General features: G+C 38.1%; 2 protein-coding genes across 6 annotated transcripts in view; one reads left to right on the top strand and one right to left on the bottom strand.

The window, feature by feature from the left end:
- The window catches only part of LOC136348918 (carboxypeptidase N subunit 2-like), a 51,642-nt gene that overhangs the window by 6,883 nt on the left and 24,455 nt on the right, over nucleotides 1-20,304 (bottom strand). The window contains exons 1-3 of one of the 4 annotated variants that reach the window (XM_066300113.1): nucleotides 18,780-18,878; nucleotides 11,087-11,354; nucleotides 1,443-1,811 (exon numbers count right to left, since the gene is read on the bottom strand). In XM_066300113.1, the coding sequence (XP_066156210.1) occupies nucleotides 1,443-1,811; nucleotides 11,087-11,353 (636 nt within the window). In that variant the 5' untranslated portion in view covers nucleotide 11,354; nucleotides 18,780-18,878. Of the gene's footprint in view, nucleotides 1-1,442; nucleotides 1,812-11,086; nucleotides 11,355-14,532; nucleotides 14,545-18,779; nucleotides 18,879-20,304 lie in introns of those variants that run through there. The other 3 variants (XM_066300136.1, XM_066300128.1, XM_066300118.1) reach the window with 3 other exon arrangements.
- Nucleotides 1-20,304, top strand: part of LOC136349003 (uncharacterized) — a 54,474-nt gene that overhangs the window by 13,799 nt on the left and 20,371 nt on the right. The window contains exons 2-3 of one of the 2 annotated variants that reach the window (XM_066300268.1): nucleotides 8,541-8,621; nucleotides 8,676-8,880. In XM_066300268.1, the coding sequence (XP_066156365.1) occupies nucleotides 8,872-8,880 (9 nt within the window). In that variant the 5' untranslated portion in view covers nucleotides 8,541-8,621; nucleotides 8,676-8,871. Of the gene's footprint in view, nucleotides 1-8,540; nucleotides 8,881-20,304 lie in introns of both variants that reach the window. The other variant, XM_066300260.1, reaches the window with a different exon arrangement.

Genomic DNA, 20,304 nt, shown 5'->3' with positions numbered 1-20,304 from the left:
ATCTTGTGTATATAATTTTGCATTTCACCATTCAATGTCTTAATAAATCTCGATCCCGGAGATTTTTCACTGTGAACTTAGTTCTAGGATCGTCACATTAAAAAAAATGTAATTAATTTGAGACCGTTAAAAAAACCATCAAAAGTCCAGAGAAACAATACCGCAAACCATCCGAATATTTCCATCGAAATATAGATTTAATTAAAGAAATATGTATTTCACCATTTCGTCAAGAACTCATTAATTTTTTACCGAAAATTCACATAATTTAAAATTTTCGATGCCTTACTTACATTTCTAATACGCACTAAAGTCAATGACGTAAGTTACGCTTCGCACAAATAATATAATAACATTTTGCGAAGCAAGATTAAAAAATACATAAAAATCCACATTTTCAGGAAAATGAATTGCACCTTGTAAACATACAAAACTGGTTTTTCATTACAGGATGTTTGTGTTCGAACTACGTAACGCGGAAAGCAAAACAAGACATTACATCGAAGGCGTCTTTCCGGACATGTATGGACGGCGAAGGCGCCGCGATGTCTGGATTGTTTTCGTCACAACAGAGAAAAGAACTCTCTATAGAAGGAAAGGCTTAAAAATCGCCTTTCAAGGATCGTGTAAAAACAATCAGAAAACACTTAGGATAGATTTACCATCAAACATTCCCAAGAATTTACAGACGTTTGCAGCTTTTTTAAAAATATATAAGTACAGTAAATTTTAGTTGGAAATTCCCATCGACCTAAATGAAAGCGTACTAAACGAGAATCTATCTGAAATATCCTCATAAAATACAGTAACTTCTGCCAGCAGGGACTACATCAAAATTAATAAGAGAACCAATGGAAATTTTTTACCGGAGAAAGAGCAACTCCAGAACCTTTTTATACCTCGTTGCTGCATATTGCCGCAATGCACTACTATTAATACTAATTTCAAACATCATTCACTTACATAAACTATGAGGAAAATACTGAGAGTAAAAGTTCAATATTAAACTGTCTTTTAAAGCAAGATTTTAATAATAGATTCGCCTTAATTTCCTGCTCACTCCCTTTTATCTTCTTAAAGGATTAACTTATTACGTTAACCCATCTTGAAAAACAAACAGTAAAGACGAGCTGCTGCTGCCGAACTTAAAAGATTAAAAGAGATAATTCTCCAAGGGTCGTTTCTAGCAAGAAATTGAGTTGTTACAGGAAAAGGACATCATTCACAACCTGGGGCGCCAACATCAAACCTGAAGAAACCGAAATGATTTACTGCTAAGTTCAGTTGCACTTAGCCAAGTTTATCCGACAAGAAACTTGCGGCCTGAAAGTAACAAATGGTGTGTCTAGGTTAGTTTCTGATGATAAGCCCAAGTGTTCGCGGATCGTTGAAGATATCTGGTATTTGATGTTTGCATAAGGAATTCTGAATTCTGTGCTTACCGGAATTTCCTTAAAGGCCTCAGGATCCAGCTCGTCAAACTTGTTTCCGCTAATCCGCAACACGCGTAATTTAACCAGCTTGAGGAACGTCCTGGGCACCAACATATGCAGTTTGTTCCTCTGTAAACTCAATATCCTCAATTCAGTCAGATGCTTGAACACAGCACTTTGCAATGACGATATGCGGTTCTCGTCTAAGTTAAGTTCGATTAAATTCACCAGGCCGCGAAAGTTGTGGTCGAATACGGCACTAATATTGTTACAACTCAGATCCAGTATTTTCAAAGTGGGAATACCCCAAAAGGCGTGCATGTTTATTTGGTTGATATTGGAGTGGCTTATGTGGAGCTCTTCCAGTTGCTTGAAATGCTGGAAAAAAAAACAAATATTTCGTATAACATACATATAATACGTTGCAACATCACATTAGTTTGCTAATTAATTGAACTGCTGGACAAATTAAACTTGTTCAAAATATTTCCGATCGCATGTTAACCTGCGGCAAAAGCTTTCACAGACTGATAGAGCTGAAAATTGATTGCGTCACAGGAATTTGGACATTAGCAATTAATTCCCCAATCTCATTTATTAATTATTTCAGTTCCAACATTAATCCTCATATCTAGCATATCGATAATAGTATAATTGGACTAAATAGCCCACATCTATGCGCCACATAATACTCCCATTTAATCACATTCATTATGTCCAGTTTTAAACTTGCTGGAAGGTATCAATTTTCGATATTAAGACCCGGTTTTTCAAACTTCAAGTAACTCCTGGTAAATTCTCCAGCAAAATAATTTCAACACAAACGACAAAATTAAATCGAAGCAGCAGATAACTTGTCCAGTTTCAAGGAAGTTAATTTGCTGGCAACATCACCAGTACTTTGAAAAACCGGGCTTAAGGCCGACGATTCAAACTGATAAAGTTAACGTCTTTCTCCAAGGGTTAACGTTAGTGTCTAGTAATGTCGCTTTCGTAGGTTAAGTACGCGGTTTAGTATTTTGAGATATGTATTGTAAGGCCCAATTATTGCCCGCCAGACTCAAAAGTAGATGGGAACTCTATCTTTCAGATCCATTGTACCACCCTTAATAATAGACCTAATGTTAAGTTGAACTCACCTAATATTGCTCAAACGTCTCTTTCCCGATCATAGTCGTAAAACTTGTCTCCAATTTTACCAAATTTTTTAACTTATAGTTAGGTTTTTTTACCTAATTTGATTTCCAGATTTATTCAAAACCTCCTACCTATCTCAATTTGCCTAATTATAACCTAAATTCACCTGATGCTGTTTTAGGGTTTCTCTTTCAAAAGATTGCCTGAAACTTATTCCCGACTTTTCATACAATTTTTCACAATTTAATATTATCTAATTTGCTTCAAAATTCCCTTAATCTGATCTGAATTTTTTGAACAATTTCCGCTAATTGCTTACTACTGTGGCGGCACCCTATGTGTCGCCGCCTTGGAAATCCCAGTCATAAAGGCAACTTGGAATCCGGTAAAAAGGTAGAGCGAAATGGTCCGAGAGTCACGTACGATGGGGTATAAGAAGGCAGCCTCGAAGGCGGCTCTTCCTCTTTTCGGTCTGCGCCTCGACCACCCCGGCTACCCAAAGACGCGATCTATCGGCCCGCCGAGCCTTGTTGTTAAATAAGTAAATAAATATTATTCGTTGATTCAAATTCCCGACGAGTATCATTTCGTAATCGGTCGTACCTTTAATCATTACCAAAGTGGTGACCCCGACGTGATTAAATTCTAACAGGTAGGGTTAAAGGTATTCAACCCGCGAATTTTCGTTTCGCGCGTGACGGGCAATAAAGTATAAAGCATGGACCAAATGGAGAGACCCGCGGAAACGGCATATCCTCGTGGGTCCCCCGCGGACGAAGCCGAAGCATTAGGAGAGGTCCATTCCGTCGCTCTGAAAATGCCCAGATTCCGACCAAATCGAATCTTCCTGTGGTTTTCGCTGGTAGAAACACAATTCTCGTTATTCCGTATATCGAAGGAATCGACGAAAGTAGGACACGTGATCGCGGCACTAGGGGAAGCAGAGTTGGATTTGATGGAGGACTTGATAACAGACCCATCCCGAAACAAGAGCTACTCGCTGCTCAAGGCAGAGCTCATTAAGAGGCTCTCCATGTCCGACACGACTCGGGTGCAGAAGCTGGTCGAAAACGAAGAGATGGGAGACCGAACGCCGTCGCAATTCCTGAGGGATCTCCGAAAAATTGCAAATTGCTCAGATGCAAACTTCGGCGACTTTATCGTCACGCTGTGGAAAACGCGCCTCCCAGCGGCGATACAGCAAATATTGGCGGTTTGCAAGGAGGACACGGCCGTGGAAAAGATTGCCGAAATCGCGGACCGAATTCACGAATCCCGGCCAGCAAAAGGACAAATACAAGCAGTCCGGGCAGCCTCAACTCAAAAATTCGCCGCGGACCCCGGAATCGGGGAACTGAGCCGCAGATTGGCCAAATTAGAGGCTAAAGTCGAGGCCCTCGACAGCAGAGCCCTTGGAGCGAGACATTCCCGATCGCGACCAAGAAATCCGAGGTCCGAGACCAGCAACAAGTCGCAAGTTCGCGATGGGGGCAATGACGGACCCCTGTGCTGGTACCATCAGACATACGGGGAAAAATCCACTAGGTGCAGAAAACCATGTTCTTGGTCGTCGGAAAACGAGTAAGACCGTCAGTGAAAGCGGCGCTCAGTGACGGCCTAAATTCCCGCCGCATTTTCGTGTTTGACAAAAACTCTAAAAGAAAATTTTTAGTGGACACGGGCGCAGACATTTGTGTCTACCCTCGCGATCGATTACGCGGCCCCTTAAAGAGGTGTACGTACCAACTTTACGCCGCGAACGGGACGCCCATCGCGACGTACGGGAGTGTGGTTGTAACCTTAAATCTGGCTCTTCGTCGCGAGTTCAAGTGGAATTTTATCATAGCCGACGTAAGTGCAGCTATTATCGGCATAGACTTCTTGAGTTTTTACGGCCTACTCGTCGACCCCCGAAACAAACGGCTACTCGACACTAACACAAGCTTAGCGGTAGCTGGAACTCAAGCCGGCCCAGGTTTGCCCTCGGTGAAGACAATCATCGGTAACTCAGCATACCACGAGTTGTTGGCCGAGTTCCGTGAAGTGACGCGTCCGACCACATTCGGAAAATCGGTGATAAAACACAACGTCTCTCATCGCATAGAAACCACGCCTGGACCGCCGGTGCATGCGAAACCACGACGACTCGCTCCGGATCGGTTAAAACAGGTCAAAACCGAATTCAAACTCATGCTGGAACGAGGGACAATCCGTCCGTCAAAGAGTCCATGGGCCTCGCCCCTACACGTAGTTCCGAAGAAGGATGGCTCATTACGCCCCTGTGGAGACTACCGCGCCCTCAACGCGAGGACCGTACCAGACAGATACACGCCGCCGCACATAGAAGATTTCGCACAAACCCTACACGGGAAGAAAATCTTTTCAAAAGTCGACCTCGTGCGCGCGTACCATCAAATTCCGGTGGCCCCCGAAGACATCGAAAAGACGGCCATAATTACCCCCTTTGGGTTATTCGAGGCCAACGTCACAATGTTTGGTTTACGAAACGCGGGCCAAACCTGTCAAAGATTCGTAGACGAAATCACGAGAAACCTCGATTTCGTTTACGCATATATAGACGACTTTCTAATAGCGTCGGAGAATGAGGAGCAACATCTACAGCATTTACGCATGCTATTCGAAAGGCTCCGGGAATACGGGGTAGTGATAAATTCCGCCAAGTGCGTTTTCGGGGTTAACGAGATCACGTTTCTTGGGTATACAGTAAACGAACATGGCATCAGGCCACTGTCGGAACGGGTAAACGCTATTAACGAATTTCCGAAACCCGCGAACGTGAAACAGCTTCGAAGATACCTAGGTATGATTAATTTTTACCGGCGATTCATCGCGGGTGCCGCGGGTATCTTACAGCCCCTTAACGACCTTCTAAAAGGCACCAAAAAGGGAAACACGCCTATAGTTTGGACGGAAATCGCCGAGAACGCTTTTACCAACTCAAAAAACGCTCTCGCAAACGCAACATTACTCGCGCACCCCGTCCCCGGCGCGCCAATTAGCTTGGTAGCGGACGCATCTGACTACGCCATCGGAGCAGCCCTGCAGCAGCGGGTGAACAATGCGTGGCAACCTTTAGGTTTCTACACGAAATCCCTGTCCCCCGCCCAACGCAAATACAGTGCTTACGACAGGGAATTACTAGCAGTGTACGCGGCAGTCAAACAGTTTAGGCACGCAGTCGAAGGAAGAAATTTCACAATCTTCACCGACCACAAGCCTTTGACTTTCGCATTCAATCAAAACCTGGACAAGTGCTCGCCCCGTCAATTTCGGCATCTGGACTACATCAGCCAATTTACGACCGATATCCGGCACATAAAAGGGTCCGAGAATAACGTCGCCGATGCACTATCACGCATTGAAACGATAACAACCGCAGTGGATCACAAAACGATTGAGACCGCGCAAGCGAACGATCAAGAGTTGCAAGACATACTTATGTCAGCTGAAACGACGTTGAAATTAAAAAAAATCTATTTCCCTGAGCAAGACGCATATATATATTGCGATTCAACTAACGACAGGATCCGGCCGTTTGTTCCTAAAGAGTTGCGACGCAGAATTTTCTCATCCCTACATGGACTAGCACATCCAGGCATGAGATCCTCCCAGAAGCTGGTCACAGATCGTTTCGTGTGGCCATCAATCAACAAAGACTGTCGAACATGGACACGCCAGTGCATCCCATGTCAACGCTGCAAAGTGACACGTCACGTCTCAGCTCCCATCCAGAATTTCGAAGAAATAGCAGGCCGTTTCGAACATGTCCACATCGACATAATCACGATGCCACACTCCCACGGGTATCGATATTGTTTAACATGTGTGGACCGTTTTTCTCGATGGCCCGAAGCCATTCCCATCAGGGATATGGAGGCCACAACGGTGGCACACGCACTCATCAGTACCTGGATCTCACGTTTTGGCGTTCCATTGAGGATAACTTCGGATCAAGGCCGCCAATTCGAGTCCAGACTATTTCAAGAGTTGTGCCGTTGGGCAGGGATAAAACACTTGCGAACAACCGCTTATCATCCGCAAGCGAATGGAATGGTAGAACGGATGCATCGACAACTTAAATCCGCCATAAAATGTCACGAAAACGAGGATTGGGTACACACCCTTCCCATCGTTCTACTAGGCATCCGCACCGCCATTAAAGAAGACCTCAAGGCCAACGCAGCCGAACTCATCTACGGCACAGGCATCCGTTTGCCCGCAGAATTGTTCCTTCCAAGCAACAACGAACCTGACACGGAATATGTTGCTAAATTAAAACACCGGGTGGAGAACATCAAACCAGTGCCGGTAAAACGACACGGCACAAACAAAGTGTTCATCTTCAAAGAACTGGAGAACACGTCCCACGTATTTATACGCAACGACGGATGTCCCTTGATGGCATTACGTGAAACATACCACGGTCCCTACGAGGTGATCAAAAGAAGCGAAAAAAAATTCCTGATCAAAATCAAGGGTAAACCAGAGCATGTTTCAATAGATAGACTAAAACCCGCTTTCCTTTGCCGCGACGACATCAACCAGGCAGAGGGACTCACAAAAAAAGGCGAAAACACAGAACAGGCACCTACACCAGAGGTACTAAATGCAAGCGATGCCAGTTGTACAAGGACGAGGTCGGGAAGACGCGTACGGTTCCCCGAACGGTTACAAGTAGGTCCCAAATAAAATACACCACTCGTTACCACTGGTAAGGGGGTGTGTGGCGGCACCCTATGTGTCGCCGCCTTGGAAATCCCAGTCATAAAGGCAACTTGGAATCCGGTAAAAAGGTAGAGCGAAATGGTCCGAGAGTCACGTACGATGGGGTATAAGAAGGCAGCCTCGAAGGCGGCTCTTCCTCTTTTCGGTCTGCGCCTCGACCACCCCGGCTACCCAAAGACGCGATCTATCGGCCCGCCGAGCCTTGTTGTTAAATAAGTAAATAAATATTATTCGTTGATTCAAATTCCCGACGAGTATCATTTCGTAATCGGTCGTACCTTTAATCATTACCAAACTACTTTTTAACCTGAATTATTATTCGTGATATTATACATTTTTCTATCGATGTTGACGGGATTTCGCTCCAAACAATCCTTCGTCTGATCCAAATCTTGACTGAAGAATTTCCAATCGTGCGTTGACCTGCAGCAAAAGACCCCGAAAACTGATAGAACTGAAAATTGATTACATCATTTGAAATTTGGATTTCAGTAATTAAATCCGCATCTGATTTATTAATTATTTCAATTCAAACATTAATTCCTCATATCTAGCGTATCGATAATAGCATAATTGGACTAAATAGCCCAAATCTATGTGCACATATTTTGACTATAATATGTTTGACACTGGCAAAGATTAATGAAATTTCTGATAATTAAACAAGCGAATAGATGTGGCTGATTATTACCTCTACGATATATTATAATTTTCGATTTAATCGCAGTTATTATGTCCAGTCAAAAAGTTACATGCAGATGAAGAAATTGATCTGTCGAAATTTTGAGCTAAACTAAGGATCCGGCATTAAAATGATTGAAATTTACTATTTTTCTGCACTTAGGTAATAAGAAGGGGGGAAGGGGGACTCAGGGTTTTGGTTGAACAAATTTTAATGCAATGACGCTTGATACCTAAGCGGTGTATTAAAGCGGTAACGAGCTTCGCATGTCTTGAAGTGTCACGAATTAATTCTTAAATCTATGTTATTAATGCATCACTACATTTTATTTATATAAAGGAAACTGAATAGTAGGTGCATAAAGCTCGCGGAAGGTCCAAATTAACTTCCCTGACATAAGCTTCTAAATTAGTTTACTTTATCTTACCACCATGCTTATGCAGAAATTAATTTGGATTAGCTAAGTTAACAACAGGTGTTTACTATTTACACCTACAACACTGAGAGTTTAGGGATATTAAATGCCTTAGTTGCTATTTCAGACCGTCTTCAATGAGCCACACATGAGGTCCTGTCTTGAGAGAAGCCATGCTCCCATAAAATACACACACCTGAACAAATAGGTATTAGATACACGTTTGCGTCGAAACTACGGCATAATGCTTGTACAAATACAGGTAATGTGAAGGCTTGAGGGGGTGGTCAATGCACCCATGAGGGAAAGAGGTGGCTGAATTATTTAGGATCGTCGATAATATATTCAACTTCCGATTCAAAACTATCAATGATGATGATTGGTTTCGTGTTTGTTTATGTGACAGCGGTTTAGCGATAAATGTAGGTTTAAAGAGAAAATATATTCATTCGAAGTAGATGATGAAGGTAAATAACAGGGGTTTTGTTGTCGTTAATAGGTTGAGTTAACTTGAAAGTTCACACAAAATACTTTTTCAATATCCCAGAATGTAATTTCAAATATATAGAAGGATTTTGCCTACTACATATACTTTAGTGGTAATTTTTGGCGCGTCACACTGCATATACAGAGTGTCCATTCAGCAGCCCCTTGGACTCCTACAACTTTATTTGAAATTTCATGAAAGAATCAATTATGGAGATCTATGTTTCATCTTCTTCTAGCGAGACCCTCTTATTTCGACTTTGCTCTTCACAATTAACACTTTCTGTCTATTCAAAACGCTTTTTTAGACTTTCTAGGCTCCTTACACCAGGATGTCCTCTATAATGAAATCGTTGCGCGTAAACCGGAAATGCTAATAATCAATTTTTGTCATACGAAACATTGACATAAATCATACAGTTCATCATATAAGTTCTTGCTCAGTATACTATATCTCGATGGCCAGTTTCAAAATAAACAGATTTCGAAGAAACAAAAAACCATAAAAAAAAGCTCTTCAAATTTAAAACGAGAAACCATTGAAATCATAGCAACGCATGCTAAATACTCAGACACTTAGCCACGAATGCAGGTTTTTCTGGAATAATTAATAATTTTATTAACGCTTAAGATAAATATGACATTATTTGATAACAAAATGAAGAAAATTGAATTTTCTTTCTTCTCACGTCATGAAAAACACATTATTTCCCAAATACACCCAATCGAGAAAATAAAGAAAATTGAAATTGTTATTGTGGACACCCTGTATGCTCTTTAGGCTAAATGACTATTAGTACCTGCTGCAGGAATCTTACGTGACATGCCACAGTGAAATTATCAAAATCTAATTTTAAAAAACTACGATATTATTTTTTTTTATGCAGCATTGCAAATGTCTAAAATTTCTTTTAAAACATCACAGCTTCGAGTTACCGCATCCGAAGATAAAAACTATATATAAAAAGTAATACAAGGTTAAGAGAGAATTGTATCACGTGAAAAGAATACGGGTGATCCCATTTAAAAATATTAAAATTTATATCGTCGCGCTTTTTTGCGACATCTTATATGGTTATCGTTAATTTTAAAATGTACCTTTGTTAGCTTCATATACATCCCCATAACTGATTTTTTTAATGAAATCACAAATAAACTCATAGGAGTCCGAAGGGCTCTTAAATGGACACCCTGTATGTGTGTTAAAAATTTAGCGTAAATTCATAATACTTTAAAAACTACCAATATGGCAGTTTGCAAATACGAGGATATACCGATATAGATATACATAGATATTTTACCTTTTCACGATTGTTTTTAAGTTTTTGGTAGTTAAAGTTTTCTGTGGAGTCAAAAATCTATTGAAATTTTTAACACAAAATGTAATTATTTTCACACCTTGATGTAAAGTTCAAAAAGTTAATGGAAACTGATAAAAGCTAAACAAACTTCCCTGTCAGGCACCCTAAATTCCTCTGTATTATTCTAGCTAAAAAATAATCTAATAACTCGCCTTCACCAGAGTGTCTAGAGAATATTAAAAGGCACCGGTAGAAGTGTCCACTACAGTTGTGTACCAAAATGAAGAAAAATATCAGCCTTATTACTACACATTTCACCAACCTCCTTCTAAATAAAAACATTACTTTCCAAGACAAGAAAATCGTGATTCTAAAAGGGGAAGCGAATTTAATTATCTAAATTAAATTAGCTTCTTTAATTCCCAGCTATAAAAGGCAGCTAGTTTCAATTGTATAAAGCCGCTTTAATAAGGTTTCGCATTTAATATAATTACAGTTTTGGAAATTGCTGAAGCTTGGTAAACTTTAGAAAACGGGTAGTTATTATCAAAGTAGGAAAGAAAATAACTTGGATTGTTTTGCATTATGTATGCGGTTTTAACCTCAAAAGTTAAAGCAACTGTTTTGGCTCAAACTTGAAATGCAAACAACTTTTCACCCCTCCCGGTGACATTCTAATTTGTTTAGATCTTCAGAATCTCAACTGTATGGTCGGGAACGACAATTTAACTTTTCCTCCTCCGGGGGAATATTCATTTTTCCAGAATGAGGCGCCAATGAACACTAATTACCAATTAATATTTATCAAAAATTGCTCGATTGTCGACTTAGTTTGCCCTTTTTCGATGTAAAAAAGTCCACAGAGAAATTAAAAAAAAATTCTTACTTGGAATATTGATGTGACGCTAAGCCAATTCTTCCGCTCTGGTGGTGCAGAAATTTCCAAAATTTCGGTATGAGGGTCCATTTGTCCGGTGGGGATCGGGTCAGTCATGCCCCCGGCCAAGCAGGAAATCCGACGTTTGCCCTTATCCGAGGGTTTGCAGGTGCAGGAGGTGGGACAAAGGGGGCTGGTACCCCCTGCGACGCCGCTGCAAATCAACCAGATGACGATGAGGCTTTGCAAGTGTTGGCGTCTGCAGGGTAACAGCATCCTAGGAAAGAATAATGGTGATAAGTTGATTTTCGAAAAATATTGTAAATCGGGTCAAAAGTTACAAATTGATCCTCAAAAGCAAAGAAATTTGTTTTGAACTAATCTTTTATGTCTTGCAGAAATTCAGTAACATAGAAATGTCATTATTGTTCAATTTCTGTCAATTTGGAAATAAAAAAATGTGTAAAAATGGGAACACAATTGCGATAAATATTTAACGTCGCGTTCATATGGGCACTGTAAAAAAATGATCAATTATGGGGAAAAATTCGATTTGATTGAAGGTATTAATTTTTTGGGGTTCCGTTTTTACCTTAAAATGACTAATATGGTTTGTATATTCTTTCGATCATGACAAGTCCTGCAGCCGTGGAGGTGCATTCTCCGACACCTTGAACTGAAAACATGAATTTTTCATATCAAGAAATTAAATATAAAAGCAGTCCCGTATCTCGAAAAGTAAAAGAGATATTACAACAGAATTTGTGTAGGCCTGTAGAGCTTGCTCATTCGATTAATTCGAGCCATTTGGGAAGACAATTTCCCTACAAATTTCCGAGGCATAGTCCTCATGTGTTCTGAATATTCTCCTCAAAATTTTGATACAATTAATGTGTAAGTGAGCTTATAATAGCTCTGCTTCGGTAAGAAGGCAGTAGGCAGTTTCGAATTTTCAGTTACATTCAAGAATACGTAACTATTCAATCGCGAATGATATACAATTTATATTTCCTACTGATGATAAATTCAATGAGCCAATAAGTTCCCCATAACAATATTGATTCAATTCATAGGTATAAATATTACTTGATATCTTAGCAACCAGTCAGGTATTACAACCAGTACAAGCTAGTTTAAACAGAGATTATCGAGCCGAATAAATTGAGGAATACTTTGTTTCATATTTTCAAATATCGAAGGTCAAAGAAAACACAGAAAAAAGCTCAAATCCTTGAGTTAAATACCTTCTAAAAGCACCCAACGTAATGTACAATTTTGACGTAATATGCACAAAGTTACTGTTTCGTTACACATCAGTTGCATTCAAAGATCCCCTATAAACACCAAAATTCGCACCTAAATTCTACACAAACTATACAGAGTTAAAATCTGAGGATTTGTAGATAAAGCACTGTGGTTTATACTAATTATTATCAAGTTCAAAGGGTTGGAAATACATTCGAGTGGAATGTTAGAGTCAGAGGGATGTGGAATGAACAAATATAACAATTAAACACGGAAACATCTGGATGTTGCGTAAATTACAATAAGTTAGTTTAAATTGTCTCGGTTTTGCGTTATAATTTCCCTTAGACGCTGCAGTTTAAAAAATCGTTTTCAAGGGAGGAGGGGGGTGGCAATATGAACATAATGTTACGTTATTATGATTAGAAATGTTAAGCTCTAATGCAGGTAGCGAAAATTAATATTTCTGCCTCTGCGAAAAAATTCAATTTAAAAGAGCTCACATAATACAGAAAATTTTTCCAACTCCGCTAGGAAAATACACTTGATCCATAATAAAGGTGCTCGGCTCCGTAAATCTCTTTCCGCCTTTCTAGCTTCGTTTTTCTCTCTCTATAATGAGAGTCCCTGAAAAATCTGGATAGTTTTATATTTTTGCGAGTACAAATTTAAACTTTTGTATTCGTTAAACTGGATGATCATTGAGGTATAATTATCTGCTACGAAGAGTTATAAACTCAATATAACTTAAGTTGCACCATTTAACCGTCAGCTTCAGATTTGCCACTGTACCGAATATACGTTGTTTTGGCAATTAGCTAACTAAACATTTCAGATGACAAATTCTACGTGAAACACCTTCCAGATATCAGACGCTTATCCGAGTTTGTTCCGCTGATGAAAATTGAAAACGTTGTTGACGAATACGGCTTAACAAACAGTGATATACCCGTATTATCTTCCGCCCATATCTCGAAAACTTTTTCACCGTGTTCTCGATCAGAAAAAGAAAACATCCTGCTCAAATTGCCACGCTTTTCGTTTCCACTTTTCTAATAAAATATCCGTTTTTGTATCGCAGGCAAGTTGCTTGGCTAAATTGGATGTATTTTATCGTTCAATGCTTTCAAGACAGCCCTTTCTCAACTCGGTAAATAACAATTTAAAATCGCTTAAAAAGGACTATGTCAAAACCACGGAAACAGATGCGACAACACAGGGAAACGTCGCTTTTTAGATTAAAGGCTTCGTCCATCTTGCGGAAAAAATACCGATGTTAACCAAGATAGACGTCCCGCAGGGGAAATACAGGACGCAACAGAGTATTTTCATTTTTAATTTTGGATGATTGATGGGCCACACCCACTGTGCCAACTTGTTTATTTAACCTACTAAAAAACGCGCATTTTTGCGCATAATTTGTCTTTATTAACATAATTAAAAAGTGCATTATTCATCTTCATCAATCACCCATCAGGCTGTCGGTTTCGGATGTTGCCCATGATTACAGATGCAGTGTAAACAGATTTCTGTTATCTTTATTTCGCGCCACGTAGCCAAAAACATCCGCTGAAATATGAGACTTTCGCATCGAATCCAGACAGTTTTTGCTCAGGTTATTTACAATTTCGCCAAGCAAGCATATGCGAAATTTAATGCTACTTCTCCTACTATTCAAAACAATATGTCCACTGAAATACATTTCGAGCAATTAATTAACTAATTTTAGACCAGAGCTTTAAGTGAAAGTGACAACGCCGCTTAAACAGATTTGCAATGACGTCAATGACAGAGTATATGTAGGAGTAATGAAGCGGCCATCTTGGCTTTAAATAATTACATACGTTAGACCTTAAAATGGCCATTTATAGATAATTTTATGTCTTCTACGTATATATTTATTCTATGTAGCCACGTATCAATTAGAAATATACGGTAAGCTGTCATTTACCATTATACAGACGTATGAAGGGCAGAACTTTTACAACAATTTCTAAAAATCAATAAAATGTTAAAATGGCGACTCCCCGCGTACGTAAGATACTCACAAATGCATACCTCGACAATTAACATAATAAACTATAAAAACTTCCTAGATATAGTTGAACATACGAACCACTTTCGTTTACGATTTATCAGGGTTTCAAATTATTTTAAATTGTTACGTTTTAAGGACAGATGAAGAACAAAATTTTAAAAATAATAACTACCTTTTAACGCCGCTTTTAACGACCCGCAGAAACGCCAATGAAAGTGATGAAAAAAAAGCCGGTCAATTTGGTTCCTAACAATTGCACATCGCGACGTTGCCGTTTTTAGATATTACAAATTCTTTGTTAAACCGGAACAAATACAAATAGTTTAAATATGAGATATTTTTATCTGTGGTTTGAAATATGTCAAAGAAAAGTGGAACTTGCTTCTTTATGCAAAGAGATGACAGTTGGGAATTTTAGAGTAACATTAAAACAAACAATGCTACGTACAAAGCTTCGTAATGACGATAATGGAAGTTTACATGAGAGATTAAAAGATCTGTTTCGCCTCACACAAATGCCCACAACATTTAAACTAAGGCTTAGCATATTTGCATTGAGTTAAAATATTTTCAAATTGCTTCATTATACAAATTGATGAAACTCAGGACCTTTATAATAAATTCAATATAAACTGAAGCTCAAAGTGGCGAATCCGCTTAAAAATTTGCGCAACGAAGTTATTAAAAACCTCCATGCCAAGTTCAGGAAGCAATCGTTTTGGTTTCAATGAAATCCCAAATGCGACGTTGTGGTTTTTAGATCGATTTATGCACTATTAAGAAAGAGTGGCATTATAAGTGAAATATTAGCATTTAAAAAATAAAAAAGTTCACTCGTTTTTGTTTTTTCTTATTTCTTCATTGACTTGAACGGATTACGGTCAGGAATTTACAATAAATTTCACCTAAAAATCTAAACTATATAACAAAGTGGCTACGCCGGTTGAATCTACGGAATGAAAATAAGGTAAGTTTGCACGCGAGATCCAAAGAGCTGCCATTTGGGCTTCAAAGTAAATTCCAAGTGCAACATTGTCATTTGAAAATCATTTTGTGCACCGTTAAGTAACTCCAAGAATTTAAATAAAACGAGAACATCAAGACTTAAAATATTTTCGGAATTACTTTATTGTATAATACAAATGGGTGAGGGTCAGGAATTTTAGAATTATTTCAATTTAATAATTTTGGTTCTACATCGAAATGGCAACGCGGCACGCAAATCTGCGCAGTGACGTCCATAACACTTTACAAGCGAGGTTCGAAAAGCGGCCATCTTGACTTAAAACAAATGCGAAACGCGTGGTTGGCCATTACGTCTGGATTAGCTTACCAAAAATCCTAATTGAAATAATCAAAGTTTAAAAAGACAATTTCGCATATTAAAAAAAATAGCAACTACTTTGGTAGTGTAAGCTTTGAAATTTTTTATTTTATAATGCCTTCGCAATGAGGTCACAAAACACTGCGTAAATTTAAAAACCCAGGCTTAGTCGTACTAAATATTTTTTAGCCCTTTCTGGTTCAGCGTATGAGTTGTAAATTTCAACATCAAGCACCAATCTCGAGCTGGCCTACTAAACCTACAGAAATAAAATAACACATTAAAAGGTGATAGGATTAAGCCTGCTTTCCGATTCTTCCCCTAACCGGAAATTATCACCTTTTCGAGCGGCGAAGCGAAGAAAATGCAGTTTTATAACATCCATTACTTGAGAAACGATTTTTCATTGTCGATTCAGATTGAGAAGCGTCTAACCGACGAATGTCACACGTGATTGCTTTGTTAGAATATAAATTGATGAGTATACCTGTTCATTGCGAATTAAAGAAAAAAGCATTAAAAAAAGCTTCGATGTCACTTTCACGGCTTTTACTATTTCGAATATACCTCGTATTGCCATTTAAGTTATAAAATCGTTATTTTTCATTTATACACTTCAATTTTCACTGATTAGTTCAATAATACTACAAACGAGCAATCAAAATCGAATAGTTTCTCGCAATTGGTGCCCAATTAAATTTCGATATCTGTTACCTTTGCGGGCATTTTTCTGATAAATAAATCCGATATATTACACAGCATTTTTATATACGTCCAAAGGACGAAACGAAATATTGTGTTTTCCGAGAGTAATATCTGGAAAGGGAATGATGGTTTCCACCCCAATTCAGACAGACCCGGCACTTTCTTAAAGCGGCGAATGTAGTTGGCTGTATCATCCATTACGTGGAAAGAGATTTGTTATTAGATTGTTAAGGAATAAGAGGATTTGTCTGTCTTTTTAATTCTCGAAGATATCTGTCTAAATTTTGAGGAAACGATATAACGGAAAGAAAAATTTAATAATACAGTTTATTTCCAAACTTCGATGATACTTCCAGGCAAACTTTCGCATAAAACAGAATAATATTTTTAATTACGTCTTTAATGGGCGGCCGCTTTTAATTAACTGACTTAAGTCATTTAAATTGAAGCCATTATGCCAAGGGTTTTAAAAAGTTTTCCTCATAATTATTAAACTTCTCGCTAGTTCTACGGCCAAACGGCTGTAATAGCTCATTATTAAAAATTCACTTCCGAAGTGAAACAACTGGAACTTTCTCTATTCCAAAAAAGTGCAAAGATACTAAGTGCAATTACTGTCTTAGATCGCTAAAATTATGTGGAAAAAATACTCGTGTGCGGCTCGCAAAGCCTCGTTAAAGCCGGAATTACACATCAAAGATGTTGTATACAGCCCTAGATTAACGACTTTTGAAGGGGAGGCTTTTATGCCGACTCGTAAGGTCAGAAGGCAACTAGCGGCACGAAGATATATTTTCAACATCTAAAGAAACATAGTGACTTTGTGTACACAGTTTTAAAAACACAATACTGATTTGAGGCTCAAGAAAAACCCCCTACCTCAAGTACTTTTAATTTTCACGACTTAATGACGTAACTTCGGTAATTTCCTCATGTTATAGATGTCCGGTTTTTTTCTCCAGCAATTAGCATCTATCATGTTTCTAACTATTGCTTACAATTAATCTAATTTAATACTTTTTTTTAATTGAACAAAGTCAATAATTCGGCCAATTCACAGAAATGATATTTTGAGTAACGTATAGCGTTTTTAATCAGAGATCATTTTATTATCAACATTCAACACCTTTACCTCCCGATGACTAAATAACTGTTCAAAACCGTCACACTTTACACAATATGTGCCTATCGTAATTCTGTGGAAAAAAAATACATAGTAATATTTGACAGATGGCGCTAGCTATAACTTCAAAAAATATATATAGCATAAATTCTAAAATAATTTTTTATCCGCCAAAATGTCAAGTATTTTATTAAAAATCAAAAATTTAATAGTACTTTTGACCAAATAATATATACACACATATTTCAAGAATAACTATAATTCCAAACCCAGAAACTCCCTTTTAATCTTATTTAATTATTACAACAGAATGCTTAAATATTCAGTTACAACGTCTTCATTTATTACTTGACTGAGTCATTGGGGATCGCTTTTCGCACGAAATCATTTTCACTTACTGTTCAGCGTTGAATGTTAACCTGTATGAATACGGAATAATTAACTACACGAGTAGAAAGTTTCAAGAATATATTCCGTTTTAATTAAAATTAATTATTGCCGGTAACTCCAAAAGTTTCAATTTTACTCAATTGTAGGGCAATGGCGCACTTACACATTTCCTTTTTTATAAATAAATATAACTGTCCTAGCCTAAGCCCTTGGTATTGTGGCACATGACAGCTAATCAATCTAACTGGGTCGTCTATAGAAAGTTTAGTTCCTAAAAGGGAATTTGCCCCACAAAATATGCTCGGGCCCTTTTTGAGGGAATCTTTACAAGCGAATTTTAAATTAACGTTTTGCAAGTTGAAAGGAATTAATTGCTTTAATTGTATTTATTTAACTTTACGTCCAGAAAGCCCGATTAATTAATTAGGGCTTAACTTTATATTCCGAATGATATATGAGTCAGGGAATTGTGTAAGTGGCTCATCTTTTTGTCCCAGTTTTAGAGTAGTAATACCGGAACAAAAGTTCTATTTTCGGTCATTAGGTTTTCCGTTCGTTTGAATTTCCCAAACAAATTACTCGAGACGATCCGAATTCTAGGAAACAAATTACAATGCAAATAGAATTTTGAGCGAAATTCGTTTTATAACGCCTTCAAAAATGAAAACGTATATATGGAAATATTAAAATTAATTATTAATTCGTGACCCAGGGAGTGGAATCCCGAATTAATACAATTAGAGCAATTAGATCCTTTCAACTCGGCAGTGAGACGAAACGAAGAATAATGCAGAATATTTCCAGTTAGGCCCTTTCAGTTTTAGGTCTTGACGTATATAAGCGAAATGTTTTCAGCAAAATAATTCGTAATTTGTACCTTTCTTTCAAAACACATTTCCACGTGAAGCACAAAATGGAGCGTAGCTAACCTGATTCCAGTGGCATAAAGACGTAGAAACCTAACTGACATACCAGATATTGGAGGGTTTGTTAAAATCACTAAAATAAAAAAAAACATCTACAAACGTCGTCAGACATACCGCTCCTTTTTAATTGCTGCGCACATGATGTTTTAGTGAGTGCAAGCAAGAGCCAATTAGGCGATTAATAAGTACGAGGGAGACAGGCTATCATTTCCCCTTCCGCTGTCAACAATCGACTAACGTCGTTAACTCACAAACAGTACGCCTTAATCTGAGGAGGGGTGTAGTTCCATGTGATGTTGGTGGACGCAAATTACGCGCATATATGAAAATTTACATGCATTCTTTAAGAGCAAATTACATGATAAATTTTTAGTGTAATCTTACCTCTACAAACATCACGGAAAATGGTATTTTAGAACGCATCAATTGGAAAACAAACCCTGTTGTGATATGATCCGTTCTCGGATTGAGGCATACTGCTTACAAGTCAAAGAAGATAGCTTGTCACCCTCGCATTTATCAATCGCCTAATTGCTTTTTGCTTGCACTTAGTAAAACTCCATGTACACAGCAGCGAAAACAGTACTATGTATATAGACGGACAGATGCGCCACTTACCCTAAGATAGAATTTTCTAAAATGAGTAAATTTGATGTGAAAAGAAGCTAATAAATATGGGGGAATAGAGAATATGATTTTCAAGTAAAAAGTAGCAATAATAAAAAATCAGGCCGTCACCAGCACGGGTTAAAAACCTCGAAGAAAATGTTACATTTCGATCAAAATTATGAAAAATAGTTGTGGCTTTGAGAAAATTAGATATTTATAACTTTCGATTTGGTGAAAAATCAGTATGACAGAAATATTAGAAAATAAAAAAAAAATCAAAATTAATAAGTTTTGGACTGTCAACAAATCCAAAATCTCTTAATTTCCTTTGCATCGAGGCCCCATTCTCCATAGCTCCGCTACTGTCTGACAAGTTATTTTTAAAGCAAATCTTTACTAATTTTTTTTAAGTTTGTGAAATAACGTACACACCCCGATTAAAAGTAAAATTAGCGGATGTCAAATGTCGATCAATTAAAAGTGTACGCAACGGATAAAACCTGATTACGATGGGTCATCAATAATCTCCTCAAAGCTCCTATTTGGTAGTGTTACTGGACAATTGACTGGTGTTCGATAGGGCAAATAATGAGTCAGCAATAGAGATACACAATAATTCCTTCGTTAGGTGTCAGAACCATATATAATCATAATCACCCAGGGCGTAAATTGGATAATTTGCGACGGTTTGTTACTATCTGATACAGTGATGCATTGGTGTAGCCCAGTAGTTTGCTCATTTATCATCTGTTAACTAAATTGAAATTTTTGTTTAATTGGTAACAGTTGCGCTAAATACTAAAAGCACCAATAAGTTAAGTATAATAACTTGTAGAGAGACATAATCTGGTCGATACATAAAAATAT

This window comes from Euwallacea fornicatus, chromosome 2 (assembly GCF_040115645.1).
Source record: "Euwallacea fornicatus isolate EFF26 chromosome 2, ASM4011564v1, whole genome shotgun sequence".
NCBI lineage: Eukaryota > Metazoa > Arthropoda > Insecta > Coleoptera > Curculionidae > Euwallacea > Euwallacea fornicatus.
The sequence above is the reverse complement of the archived record's forward strand: the minus strand, read 5'-3'. Positions and strand labels throughout refer to the sequence as shown.